We start from the raw sequence: 15061 nt of genomic DNA, 5'->3' as shown, positions 1-15061 counted from the left end.
GCTCGTCATTCTGACCGGTCAGATCTTTGATACGAGGTCTGAGTTGGGAGATATTAATTTCGCACTGCAGCAGTGATTTTTAGAGGTTTTCCTCTCTTGTTCTTCTCTATTTGAAAGATTTGTTGCTTTGTTATTTGGTTGGGTGTTCGCACTAATTTGTGCTATTGATTGAGACTCTTTTGTATTCTTGTTGATCATAGTGGAGCTATTTCTTTGGTCTGGACTAGGGATGTCAACAGGGCGGGTAGGGTACGGGTAGTAGTTCCCCCGTACCCTACCCGCTGAAAAAATATTTGCCCCGTACCCGTACCCATATCCGTCGGGTATCCGTTATGCGGGTACCCGTCTATTTTTTTCATATCCGCGGGTATCCACGGGTATCCACGGGTATTTACAAAAATATTTAAAAAAATAAATATTTAACCATAATTAGTGTTTAGATCAACAAGTCTCCTTTCTCCGATTGATTCTTGAAAAACAAACAAATAAAAAATCACTATCAATTTATATTGTAGTTTATTTTTGAATAAAATATTAAAGAAATTACTAACTTCATCAATGTCCACCTCTTGCAACATTGTATAAAGTTTCATGTTGTCCAATTTTAATCTAGAAAAGCCTTAAAACATAAGAAGTTCAGTAAAAATTTCTAACAATCACTTAATTAAAATATCTAAGTAAAAGTGTTAATTTCATTACCTTCCATGTTGGTCCATAACCAGTCTTAGAGACACATCAATACCTCCACAGTATATGGAAGTAATTTACTCATTTGTGGGGTAAGAATCTGACCACCATTATTGGATGAAGACTCATAATGTTGTTTACTAATATATATATATATATATATATAAGGTAAAGTTTAGCGAGTACGGGTATCCACGGGTACGGATACTATGATACCCGTACCCGCCCCGTTAACATGCGGGTATCAAAAATACCCATACCCGCGGGTAGCGGGTATCCATTTTTAATATCCATTTCCTACCCGTTGCGGGCTTTATCCGCGGATACCCGCGGGTACGGATTTTTTTGACATCCCTAGTCTGGACGACTCGTGGTTTTTACCCTTGATTTGAGGGGTTTTCCACGTTAAAAATCTTGGTGCCTTTATTTATGCTTTTGGTGATTTATTATTGCTGCTCTTTGATTATTGCTCCTCATAGATTCTTGCAAGTTAGGGGAAATTATATCCGCTGCATTCTCTGGTATATTGTTTGTTGTTGTTTTCCCCATCACACATCTATATTATCTTCAACCTATTTACATTTAAACACTAATACGATGAACATCATATAATCAATTTTTCATATTTTTTTTATGACTCCATAATACTTATTGATGTTGTAATGGGATTGTGGTATTTAGAAATAGCAAATTGCTAAATTTTAGCTTAATCAGTAACCCCATTATGTTGTACTTTACTTTTGTAATATTGTCATTTGCATAGAAATATAATACTTGTTAATATCATATCCACAAAATGCAATGACATTGTTAATATCATTTTCAACTAATATAAGATTGTAATTGCTTCATTCTCAAACTCATCACATTCAACAAACACATTCACTCTTGTTTCACACATCTTTAAATCATGGAACTCAGATACACATCTATGTTATTTCTTAGTTGTCATGAACGTAATGTAATATATTTTCTCTATTACATAATTAAAGAGACAAATTGTAAATGACTAATAAAACTAACCATGAACCATGTTTTAAGTTCCCAATATAATTCATCTCATTCGTAGTTGGGTTTATTCTGATCAAATTTTGGAAAACTTTCATCGATCAACTTCTACTAAGGAAAATCAACTAAACATCAAACAACCCTATCACACAAACTTTTTTAAATCCTCTTGGAAGGAAAATAATATTTTAAACCTATGTATTATGGATAAGTACCGTAACACCTTTGCATAACTACCTTCTATTTCTTCCTTAGCATTACTTCCATCAATTTATTTCTTGAATTAGGCTTAAATACATTTTTCGTCCTCATTTTTGTAGTGTTTGTTGCGAATAGTGCTCATTTTGACAGAATGTTTAAAATGATCCTCATTTTTACAGAATATTTAAAATAGTCTTCATTTTCGCAATTCGTGTTTTATTTTGTCATTTTTTGTGATGTCGTTTAAATCAGTAACAGAGCACTGTACAGGTGGCATTGTTTGTATTACGTTGCATTGGAGTGTGTTACGTGTACTGTACATGTGTGGTAATTTAGAAACTATGCAGAACATCACAACAATCCAAGCACCAAAAACCCTAAAATAGAATTACAAAAACTCTAACCCACGAGCAAACACAACCCAAAAAACCCTAAACCCACTTATCTCATTGATGATGATTAACTGGAAAATTGAAATGAAGAGTACGACTACAATCCAACGATAAAATGGCAAGTATTAGCTGCTTTCTCTGCAAATCCGAGCTCAAGAAAGATGAAGATGAAGAAATCGCCTCCAACGATGAAGAGCGCGACTGTAATCCAACATAAGCCCTAATTGCAAAATTTTCCCCATATTGAAAAGTTAACATTAATTAGCCATCTGTACAGTAACACACCCTAATGCAAATAGTGTCACCTGTACAGTGCTCCGTTACTGATTTAAACGGCGTTACAAAAGAGGACAAAATAAAACACAAATTGTGAAAATGAGGACCATTTTAAACATTCGGTAAAAATGAGGACCATTTTAAACATTTTATCAAAATGAGGACCATCCGCAACAAACACTACGAAAATGAAGACGAAAAAGGTATTTAAGCCTTTGAATTATGAAAACCCATATCATCAAACAGACATTCAATGCTGCAAAATCTTTCCTTTTCAATCACCTGCTTGATTATCATTGTCTTTAATGAAATCAAAGATTATAAAATTCACTGGATTTTTAAATACAACTTAGGTCAATCATCATAGTACACATATTTAATTATATTCGATCTTTAATATTTTTGGGTACAAATAATAAAATTGGGACTTTAGGGACCGAAAAACACAAAAACATATAAATTAAAAAATGAATCCAGAATGAAGTGCGAAATTGTAGAAAATGAAAATGGACCAACAGCAGATTCAAGAACCAAACAATTCAAAACTCAGTTGTCTAAAGATTCAAATCCAAGTTTGAATAATCAGATCTCAATACCATACAATTCAATTTGTATTCAGTTATCAAGTCAAGATTGTATCAATTCCTAATTTGAAGTCTACAATTAGAATTGTAAATTTGATATCACAATGAACATAATCAATATATCATAGAAGAGGAAAACAAGCTCAAAATAAAGAATGATGGGTGCAAAAGTCAATTCAACTTGTTTTATCTTGATGTTATATGAATTGATTCTTAGATATATAGTTCTCCATTACTTAAGAATAGAATCACATATGAGAAAATAACATGGAAAGAAAAGAATTAAAATACAACAAAGGGAGAAAAACTAAAACTCTAAAATTTGACAAATGATTCTTGTCTCTCACTTTTTACCATATTTGGGTTTTATATAGACTACGAAAACAGAAGAAAATGTGAGCCTAATCATGAACTTTATAAGGTCATAAACCAAATTACAAAAGGTTCAAGCTAATACAGGTAGGGTTCCTTACAAATTTTCAATAAATTTGTTTCAATTTCTAAAAGGCATAGACAATAGTGGAGGAGTTCAAATTCAACAACCATATGTTCATTTTAAATACTTAAAATGTAGAATTCAATGCAACTAGAATTTGTAAAAATTAATATATACAAAAGAACATTATGACTAAAATAATAAGCAAATGTCAAAATATTACAAAATTAAAGTGAATATATATATATATATATATATATATATATATATATATATATATATATATATATATATATAAAATAAACCTAATTTATTACTAATGTAAAATAAACTAAAATTATAAAATTAAGCGAATATATATAATAAACCTAATTTATTACTAATGAAAGAAAATGAACTAAAAATTAAGACATTAAAAATGCAATCAAAGTATAATAAGACTATAAATGTGTATACTACTCCTCCAAACAACCATTCATGTCTTATTTAGAAACAACACAATTTGCATCTCTAATATTTTTGTGTCATATCCATATTAATAACAAAGAGAAATAGAGTGTCATATATCTCTCAAAGTTCGTGAGGCGTCTAATTTAGAAAATGAACACATTAAATATATATGTCCCTCATGATACCGGTAAGTAGTACCATTAGAAATAAACTAAGAAGTTTATAATGAACCCTTACTATATATCTTGTGATTTTTTAGTATGAATTACAGTATTAAATTAAACTTTTTTTTAACAATAAATTCTTTGATGTCATATATATATATATATATATATATATATATATATATATATATATATATATATGTGTGTGTGTGTGTGTGTGTGTGTATTTCTGAGATCTTTTGTGCATATTTAAATATTAATTGTGTAATAAATAAATTGGTAGAACATGCATATTTAGATATTAATCCTGTAATAAACAAATTGATGGTAAAAAGACTACTAATCAGAGATGTTACATTTGTCCTGTATTACAAGTTACAATACAACATAGGTAAACTATTAAAAATATATTTTCATCATAAGAAAGATGTATATAAAAGGAATATTACTTATTATACTTAAATATAATATTTTTCTTTTAAAATTAATTATCATATAACAAATATGTCATAACAATTATATGATGTAAATCTCTTAAAAATTGTTTTAGAAAAATTGTTTTAGAATTTGACGGTATTTATAATTACTATTATATATACTTGTCAGAATGAGTAAATTTGCAAGTTAATTTTTATCTACAAAGTTATTTAATTTTTTGATGGAAATGATAGAAACATGAAATTATGTGTTTTACAACGATCATAAATAAATAATAACATCTCTTTGAGTAATATACAATGTTTACCAATTTATTTTGTAAGAAAATATTTAACAATTTTTTAGTAACAAAAATCGTTGAAACCAATTCAAATAGAATCACAAAATATTATTTTGAATTTCAATTGAATGGATTTAATTTACATAATTCGTTTAAACAATAAGTTTGCAAGTTTTATCATCGTCCAAGAAAAAGTATTCAAAATATCATACATAATCCGACCACCACCCATATTTTCACTACAGGGAGAAAATGAAAAGCAAAAGTAAGAAATAACAGTGTCAATAAATAATAAATAAATGATGGAGATGAAAAACAAAAGTAATAAAGAATGAAGGGAGAGAGAAGAATAGATAAAGGATGAAATAAGAAAATTTGTACATTTTAGTTCAGTTTAAAGAAGGTAGGAGAAAAGAAGAAAATAAGTGTTTTAATAAAAGCTAAAAAGAAGGAAGAAAGAAGGGTTGTCCTTTACCGAATTTTTTAAGAAGAAAAACATGAATAACATAAATAAGTAAGAAGAAGAAATATGCAAAAAGAAGAAGAAGAAAAAGAAAGAATAAATTGAAAACTATAAAAAGAAAAGAATAAGGACACAATGACTAACTTACATGAATAACTGATCTTTCTTTTCAATGACTAATTTTAAATCTCGACACGTTAAAACATTAAACAAAAGAAGTTAAGTAACATTAATAACTTTTTTAATATTTTAATATGCTAAATATTATTTTGTCGACAAAAATCAATTATGATCATCATTTAAAGATAAAAATAGAAAGATAAAAAAAAAAATCTACTTTACATTCCCAATTGTGTTGGTCAGTAGTCAACAAAGCGCGTAGTAGGAATAAAAATGTGATAAGAAAAAGGACTTTCTTTCTGCATTGGGTTTTGGCAATAATTGAAGCATAGGTTTGTGGACTGTAGTGGTTGAACAATTGAACGCTTTGTTTATGAACTGATATAAATGATGATTCAATCAAGCTTTCTTAACATCACCAAAAGAAAAACTCAGATTATATAAGATTTCAGCAAGTTACAATGAGGCGTTACTCTCTCAAAATATTATATGCTGCTCTCCTTTTATTCCATGCCTCAGGATTTTCTCTCGGATTCACAACGCCAATCAAACCAAGTCCTGATGCAAAGTGCAGAGAGAAGGAGAGAGAAGCACTCCTCAACTTCAAACAAAGCCTCGTAGATGACTATGGCATACTCTCTACATGGACATACAATCAAAATAATACAGATTGCTGCAATTGGAAAGGCATTCAATGCAACCATCGAACTGGTCATGTAATTCTACTTCATCTTTCGGATACACAATTGAAAGGTGCAATCAATCTCACTTCACTCGTTCCCTTGCAATATATTCAACATCTGGACCTCAGCGATAGTAATTTTGTGTTGAATTACATCCCAGAAGCCATTGGCTCTTTCACCAACTTAAAATATCTCAACCTCTCATCTTGTGAATTTGATGGGAGGATTCCTTTCCAACTTGGAAATCTTTCACTTCTAAGGTGTCTAGACCTTGGAAACAATATTCTTCAAGGACCAATTCCTTTTCAGATCGGGAATCTTAGACACTTACAATATCTTGATCTTCGATGGAATTTTCTATCTGGAGAAATCCCATTCCAACTTACGAATCTCAAGCAGCTACAATATCTTAATCTTGGAGAGAATTCTCTGTCCGGAGCCATCCCATTTGAACTTAGGAATCTCAAGCGACTACACTTTCTTAATCTTGCAGGTAACACTCTTTCTGGAGCCATCCCTTTTCGGAATGAGAATCTTCCTAACTTACAAACTCTTGGGTTAGGCGGTGATTTCAATATAGAAGCTGAGGATTCAGAGTGGTTGTCTAATCTCCACTCTTTAACAACTCTAGAGTTGAGTTCATTGCATAATCTCAGCACCTCGCCCAAGTGGCTACAAGCTATCAATGCGCTCATTCCAAACTTAGTAGAGTTGAGGCTTGTTCATTGTTCTCTTTCAGATACTAATATCAAAACTTTGTTTCTTTCTCATTCCAACTTTTCAACTTCTCTTACTATCCTTGATCTGTCTTCTAATGTGCTAACTTCCTCAACATTTCAACTGTTATCAAATTTTAGCCTTAATCTACAAGAGCTTTATCTTACAGAAAATCACATTGCATTGTCATCTTTTCTTTTCTCAAATTTTCCATCTATTGATATACTTGATCTCTCTTTGAATAATCTATCAGCATCAGTATTTCAAGGCAATTTTAGTTTTGGCTCTAAACTACGAAAGCTTCGTCTGTGTAACTGCAGTCTTACAGATCGAAGTTTTCCTATTGCCTATGCTTCCACAATTAATTCTTCCTCTTCCCTTGTCATACTCGATCTCTCCTCAAATCTATTGAAATCATCTACAATGTTTTACTGGCTTCTGAACTGTACCAATAATCTTCAGACCCTTTACCTTTCTGACAACATGTTAGAAGGTCCCATTCCAGATGGATTTGGAAAAGTAATGAACTCTCTCAAACACTTTTATGTCTCCGACAACAGACTACAAGGAAAGATTCCGTCTTTCTTTGGGAACATGTGCAGATTGCAGACCTTATACCTCGGAAATAACAAGTTGAATGGGGAATTTTCTCAATTCTTTCAAAATTCTTCATGGTGCAATAGACACGTATTTCAAAATTTGGATTTATCATATAACCAAATTACTGGCAAGATACCAAAAAGCATCACATTGCTATCTGAGTTGGAGAATTTATACTTGGATGGGAATTCTTTAGAGGGTGATGTCACTGAATCTCATCTTTCTAATTTTTCCAAATTACAAAGCTTATCCTTATCCTACAACACATTGTCTGTAAGATTTGTCTCTAGTTGGGTTCCTCCTTTTCAAGCAACAACATTGAGTTTAGCATCTTGCAAGCTAGGTCCGAGTTTTCCTGGTTGGCTCCAGACACAAAATTCCTTAATATGGCTAGATATATCTGATAATGAGCTTAATGATTCTGTACCAGTATGGTTTTGGAACAAGTTGCAAACTTTGAGTGGGTTAAACATGTCTCACAATAATCTCAATGGGAAAATTCCTGATATACCATTGAAGCTTCTTTACAGACCATCTATAATTCTGAATGCAAATCAATTTGAGGGTGCACTTCCATCATTTTTGCTGCAAGCTTCAGGGTTGTTCATCTCTAAAAATAAATTTTCAGATTTGTATTCTTTCTTATGTTACAAAATCATGGTACCGTATTTGGCAACCTTAGATTTATCAAACAATCAAATAAAGGGGCAAATCCCTGATTGTTGGCAATCTTTAAACCAATTACTATTTCTTGATTTGAGCAACAATGAGTTGTCTGGGAATATTCCCATCTCCATGGGGAACCTTTTTAAATTAGAAGCGTTGGTTTTACGAAATAATAAGTTAACAGGTGAACTGCCTTCCAGTTTGAAGAATTGCACTAACTTATTTATGTTGGATGTGGGAGAAAATAAGTTGTCTGGTCCAATACCATCATGGCTTGGAGAAAGCATGCAGCAATTGATAATCTTGAACATGCAAGGGAATCACTTATCTGAACATTTTCCAATTCAACTTTGTTATTTAAGGCATATTCAATTGTTGAATCTCTCCAGGAATAAGTTATCAAAAGCAATTCCAGCATGCTTAAAGAATTTTACTGTCATGTCTGAAAAGAGCATCAACAGAAGTGAAACTCAGCGCCTTATATATGAGTACAATACTGCTACTTATAGTGAAATATACGGTTTCTTCGTGTCTTTGGCCTACAGGCTTGACATAACGTGGGTGTGGAAAGGTGTGGAACAGGTGTTCACAGATCCCCAATTGAATCTTAAGAGTATTGATCTCTCAAGCAATAATTTCACAGGTGAAATACCTAAAGAAGTTGTGTGTTTGGTTGGGCTGGTTTCTTTAAATTTATCAAGAAACAATTTGAGTGGAGAAATTCCTTCTGAGATTGGAAATTTAAGTTCACTTGAATCTCTTGACTTGTCAAGAAATCATTTGCATGGTAAAATTCCTTCTTCCCTTTCCCAACTTGATTTCTTAGGAAAACTAGACTTGTCATACAACTCTCTTTCTGGGAGAATTCCATTGGGAAGACATTTGCAGACCTTTGAAGGCTCTAGTTTTGAAGGAAACATTGATCTTTGTGGTGAAGAAATCAACAAAAGTTGTCCTGGAGAGAATAGAACAGCAAAGGCAGAAGCAGCAACAGAAAAGGATGGAGATGATTATGATTTCTTTGAAGCGTTATACATGAGCATGGGAGTAGGATTCTTTGTAGGATTTTGGGGCTTATTAGGACCAATTCTAATTTGGAAACCTTGGAGAATTGCTTACCTGAGCTTCTTGAACAAATTCACAAACTGAGATACAACTATGCTGAATATTGCAAAACTTTTGCAAGTCGATCAAAGCTACGCTAGCAGGTACGTTGTAGTGAATATGCCTAAGTCTAATTCATAATTACTATCACAAACTAATGAAAAAACAATCACCAGGATTTTGTACAAAATTAAGAATAGTTAGAAAAAGTTTCAAATTATGATCGGCAATGTATATTATTTTCTCTTTTCTTTTTACAAAAATTGCTTCTTTCAAATAACATGTATTTTAGTTCTTGTAATTCATTATATTTTTATATTCATAAAGAAATTTTTATTCTTGATTAGATATCGACCTATTCATCCCCTATTCATAGTCATATATTTCAAATTTGAATGCACACCACTCAACTAAAATCATTAATTTTTTTTTTATCAACAATCACTACTATATAAATAAAATAATGAAACATTCGGATAATTCGACTCATGCACAATATCAATAAAAATAAAGATGAAAAAAGGATTTCTATAAATAACTATGTTTCATTTTCAACCTACACAATTCACAAACAACACCATCTTCCACGAGACAAAACACCAAAACACAAATGAGATGTATCTTATCAAATATCCGGACCTAAAATATTTCTAAAATTGTTGATTATGATTATAAAAGTGAACACATGTGCAAATATAGCTGAATTAACGTGAACTAACAAATTGTTTATTTAGCGAAAGAAAACTGGGAAATTACTCTCATATAATTTTACTATTTATATCAATCAATTTTATTTTAATTTTACATTTGTTTTGCAGGTGGCTGGTTGTTACCTTTTTGTGTGATCTTATTTCAATTTGAAGTAAGCGACTCTTCATGTTACAAGATCTTGTATTGTATCAGTTGTTGGTTTAAATGTATTTTCATAATGTGTTGTAAAAGGTTCTACTTTCAAATGATTTCTCAAGAAATTGTAAAGATGTCTTAAGAATGTATACCTTTCTTGGTGATGATATATCGTTTTATGATATTTATTTGTTATAAAATACACTTGTAGGAAAGAGAAAAAAAGTATTGACAACCGTATTATATACAGAAATATTTGAATAAAATAATTCAACGGAATCACTTTGGAAGAATAAGGTTTAAGTTTGTCGAAATGAAAAGAAAAGATAATAAACTTCATTTTTTGGAAAAACTATCCTTTAAGGAAATTAATGTGGAAAATAAATTGACAGAAAACGTGAATTAGCTGTGATCTATTTATATTTAAAGATAATGAAATATTAAAAATATAGAAAATATTAAACTAGAGCTGTCAAAACGGGTCACCCGACCCAACCCGGCTCGGTCCGCGACGGGTTGGCCACTCAGTGGGTCAACCCAATCCAGCTCACTTATTAGCGAGCCAACAAAATTAGAACCCGACCCGACCCACCACGGGTTGGCGGGTTAAACAGGTTGACTCACTGGCTCACTTAATTAAAAAAAAAGCACACACAAAATTTTTTTCTTCAATCCCAAGAAAACTAAATTATAATTTTGATTAAAATCTAAATAAACTTCAATACAATCCAAATAAAATCTCAAATTATGTTAAACTTCAAATACAAACCAAAATCACAAAAATATAAATTACTATCTAACATCAAATCATTCTTGTTACTTATCAAACTATAGTATTAGAGTCTTCAATGGATAAATCCACAACATTTTCATCTCTTGAAGCATCTTCTTTATCCTCATCTACAATAAAACAAGAAAAAAATAAGGTTAACTAATAATATTAAAAGATTAAGTATTAAATCATTAAATTAATTTTACAGTACTAACAATAATGTTACCTGTTAGTTCAAAATCATGCAACCAATTTTGTGTTAAAATGAGTGCCTCAACATTCTCTAGAAGAATGGAAGAACGATATTTGGTTAGCACACGAGAACCAAGACTAAAAGCAGACTCACTAGCAACGGTAGTGATTGGAATGCTAAGCACGTCACAAGCCATCTTAGACAAGTTTAGATAACGATCTCGACGATCCCTCCAATAGCTCAATACATCCAACTTATCAAAAAAATTTGGATCAAGATTCCCTTCATCTAAATAAAGATCCAACTCAGACCTTCCAATGTCATTAACATGTTGGCTCAAATAATCAACATATTCCTAAGACAATATGAAAAATATTTAATATGTCATTCATGAGTAAGAAATAAAGCACATTGTGTTTAAGGAGAAATTTGATAATTAAAAACTCACACCAAATGCATCCATCATTTGCTCATCATTCGTAAAAGAAGAAAGTTGTGGTCGAGGAGAAACTTGAGAACTTGAACTCTTTGACTCATTTGGATTTAAATTGACATATTCTTCAAACAACTTATACATATTATTCTTTAAAACATTAATCTTTTCTTCACAAGTAGAAGGATCAAACTTTGAATAACAAAATCAAATTGTGTTAAACAAATTCGGCTATGAGATTTATGCATTGCAAGTTTCACCCTCTCTTTGTGTTCATAAAATTTCTTTGAAATATTAGACATAGCTGTATTCCTACTTGGAACTCTTACTTCTGGATTTAGATATACAAGCAAGGTTGGTGATATAATCTTACTAATTGCATAACTTTTCTCAGGAGCGAAAACATGGGCGTCTTATGAATCCAAATGAGTTGTTTCTTGTCACTCATAAGAAGAAGGATGGTGCTTGGGTAGATACAGTGCACGTGAAGTATATGTAGGTTTTTAATAGTTGGTTTAGTTTGGTTTAAATCTATACAATTCAGACACTTTCAAATATTATGAATGAGTAGGAGACATATCATCAGCGTGTGCGAGACATGGAGACGGATAATTCTGCAAGAGCTACAACAACAACAAAGATTCAATGCTGGAAATATGTTGCTGGAGGGAAAAGTAGAGGAAGAGTTTATGGCACTGGGGACTTGGCTGCAAACATTCATCATGGTGTGTCATCCCTCACTCAACCTTCTACTTTAGCCCGCACAATTCATCAAGACCAGGACAATTGATTGAGACATAGAGGCTTCTAGAAGAAGTAAAACAAGCCACTATGAGAGCTGATGAAACTGATAAAAAATATGCTCTCGTTCAAGAAGAATTGAGTTTGATCAAGCAACAATTAGCCATGATGTTGGAGAAACAGGGTGGAGGCAGTTCAACAGGCACCAGTCGCGTGCATCCGCATTATGATGAGGACTTGGATGATCATCCAGTTCCTTGAAGATGGTACATATTTATTTTTGTTCAAATTGTGTATACATTTTAAAAAAATTTACTTTCTTAATTATATTATAGGATACTCATAAAGTGACTTTAGAGATTAATCTCTTACATTTTAGTTTTCATTTTTCAGGTTTTCTTGTATCATTCTCTTTTCCATTGCGAATGGTGGCTTGGAGGTGGATGCTAGTAGGTTTTGCTGCCAATAACTAGTATAGGCTTAGTATAGGCTAAGTAGGAAAACATAGAACGAAATGTTAGTGGGAGTGTAATGCCAATATTGGCACTTTTTGTCTGACTATAATCTGATCTTAGAATGCTAGTGGGATTGTACTGCCAATATTGACACTTTTTGTTTGACTATAATCTGATCTTAGACTCCAGGAATTTTGTGAAACTCACAACTAACTTTTGTTTGCAATTTCAATTGTAAATGAATGAAATCATATGCCCGATTTCTGGATTGAATGAATGAAATCATATGCTGGATTGCTAGATTGATTAGATTGTTTGAAATGTGTCTGGATAGGTATTAGATGCAGGTTGAGGAATTGGACAAGGCTTCTGGGATCCGCTTGGAAACAGATTGGTCATTTCAAATTATACACTAATTTGTGTAGGCTTAGCCGACGCTAACAATTGAATTTCTAATTGTTTGTGTCGGCCAGACCCACGAAAATAACCTATTTCAGCTTCTATTTTTGTATTTCGTGGGCTTGACCCACGCATAGCCCACTCAAAAGTCAGAATGTTGCATTGAAATCTTCCTATTTGAGTCGTATTGAGCGACAAAAACTATTTGAATTTCTTTTTCCTTTTAATTTTCTGTGGGCTTGACCCACGCATGGAAAATTATTATTATATTTGTTATTCATTTTCATCGGTTAAGCCGACGAGAAATTCGCAGAAATCATGCGTCCCTATTGTAAGACCCGTGGAATTTAATTAATTAAATAATTAATTAATTAATAAATGCGGGTGGGAAAATAATTTATGACATTAATTTCTGATTGGTATGACGTGGAAAAGTACTAGCTCAAGTGGTTGAGAGTACTTTATTGTATGAGAGGACTTGGGTTCAAGTCTTATGTGTGTGAAATTATGTGTATCTAGTTATTTATTGTTTTAATACCATGATTGATCATGCTTCATATGATATAATATCTGAATTATATTAGTTAGCATGAAATATGAATTGGCATAATGGTTTGACATGGATTTGGCATTGCATAATTGTGGGTTCAACTCTGGGAAACCCAAATTAAACATTATTTTTGCTACTTTTGGCTTTGGCATGAAGGTGAAGGGTTAACGTAAACCCTAGAGAAAATAACAGCCAAGGGTGGCTGTAAAAACACCTCATAATGGAAGCCAAGGGGAAGGTCATTGGTGATCGTTGGGAGCTCTCAAGCATTTCTGTTATGTTTTGTAATTGAATTGCATGATATGTTATGATCTGTATGAACAATTGTCGTTTCTGATTGGTTTTACGCATTTTTGGAAAATTTCCAGAAACCGCCTGGTAGGCTGTTCATAGCCGCCAGGCGGCACATGTATTCTAGGGTTTTAGGGTTCTTGGGAAGGAACCGCCTGGCGGCACACTCTTGGCTGCCAGGCGACGCATGGTTTTATACCAAATTCTGGATGTTTTTATGAGCTGCTTGGCGGAGACGAATAATCCGCCAGGCGACGCGAACCGATATAGGTCGATTTCGATGTTATTGTGATTTTTGGATGATTCTGATGGAGGTGGAAGCCAAATTTAATAATGAAATGTGGATTCGAGATCATATAGTAATGAATTTGATGTAAATGGGGTATAAATTGAATGAAACAGTGTATGGAGGCTTTAGGGTTGGTGTATTTCGAATTTGTTGCTCATGGAATCAATTGGCAGAAACTCAGTTAAGGGTACTTGTTGTTATCATGTGGGAAAGTGCAGGTTCGTGTGATTTTGGAAATTGAAAGTATTAGTTAATTATAACCTGGATAGTAAGGATAATTAGATAACATAAGAATGGAATAAAGTGGATCATTGTGAGATTTAGAAATTTGAGTGCGCAAGGGTTAGAGCTTTAGGCTGGGCACACTGGACTTAGCAGAAAGGTCAGGCTTGAAATCAGATAATTCAAAGGCACTAGTTGACATAAAAGCGTCAGGTCGTGAAAGAAGGTCTGTGAGGCAGGTGGTGTGAGGTTGTGAACTTGTAATGGTTAACTCATATTGTTAATATCAGAATAGGGAGGAAAAATCTAGGTTGTAATCGGTGTGGTGATATTGGACAAAGTCATATCTGGTGTGAATTCTAATATAGGTGGACCAAATTGTGTTGGGGTGAATTGGTGTAGATTATAAGCTCAAGTCTGACAATTAGCGCATCACAGGGATTGAAACTTCTTGCTGTCAGAATTTACTGATGCAGCGCCCGGCGACATGGAGGTGTCCGCCAGGCGGTAGTTGGGAGAACAGGGAGTTCCTGGAGCGAGTGGCGCCTGGCGGAGCGGGAGATTCCGCCAGGCGATAAAGGCAGAAACAGTGGGGTTCTGG

The 15061-nt window shown here is 32.8% G+C and overlaps 1 protein-coding gene across 1 annotated transcript; it reads left to right on the top strand.

Annotated features, from left to right (window-relative positions):
- The first annotated feature begins 5864 nt into the window (after window positions 1–5864).
- On the top strand, window positions 5865–10299 carry LOC114182585 (receptor-like protein EIX2). The gene is made up of 2 exons (XM_028069482.1): window positions 5865–9373; window positions 10088–10299. The coding sequence occupies exon 1, from the start codon at window positions 5961–5963 to the stop codon at window positions 9312–9314; it is 3354 nt and encodes a 1117-aa protein (XP_027925283.1). The 5' UTR covers window positions 5865–5960; the 3' UTR covers window positions 9315–9373; window positions 10088–10299.
- Window positions 10300–15061: the final 4762 nt, after the last annotated feature.

Source organism: Vigna unguiculata, chromosome 4 (assembly GCF_004118075.2).
Source record: "Vigna unguiculata cultivar IT97K-499-35 chromosome 4, ASM411807v1, whole genome shotgun sequence".
NCBI classification, from domain to species: domain Eukaryota; kingdom Viridiplantae; phylum Streptophyta; class Magnoliopsida; order Fabales; family Fabaceae; genus Vigna; species Vigna unguiculata.
This window is presented reverse-complemented; position numbering and strand designations above follow the sequence as displayed.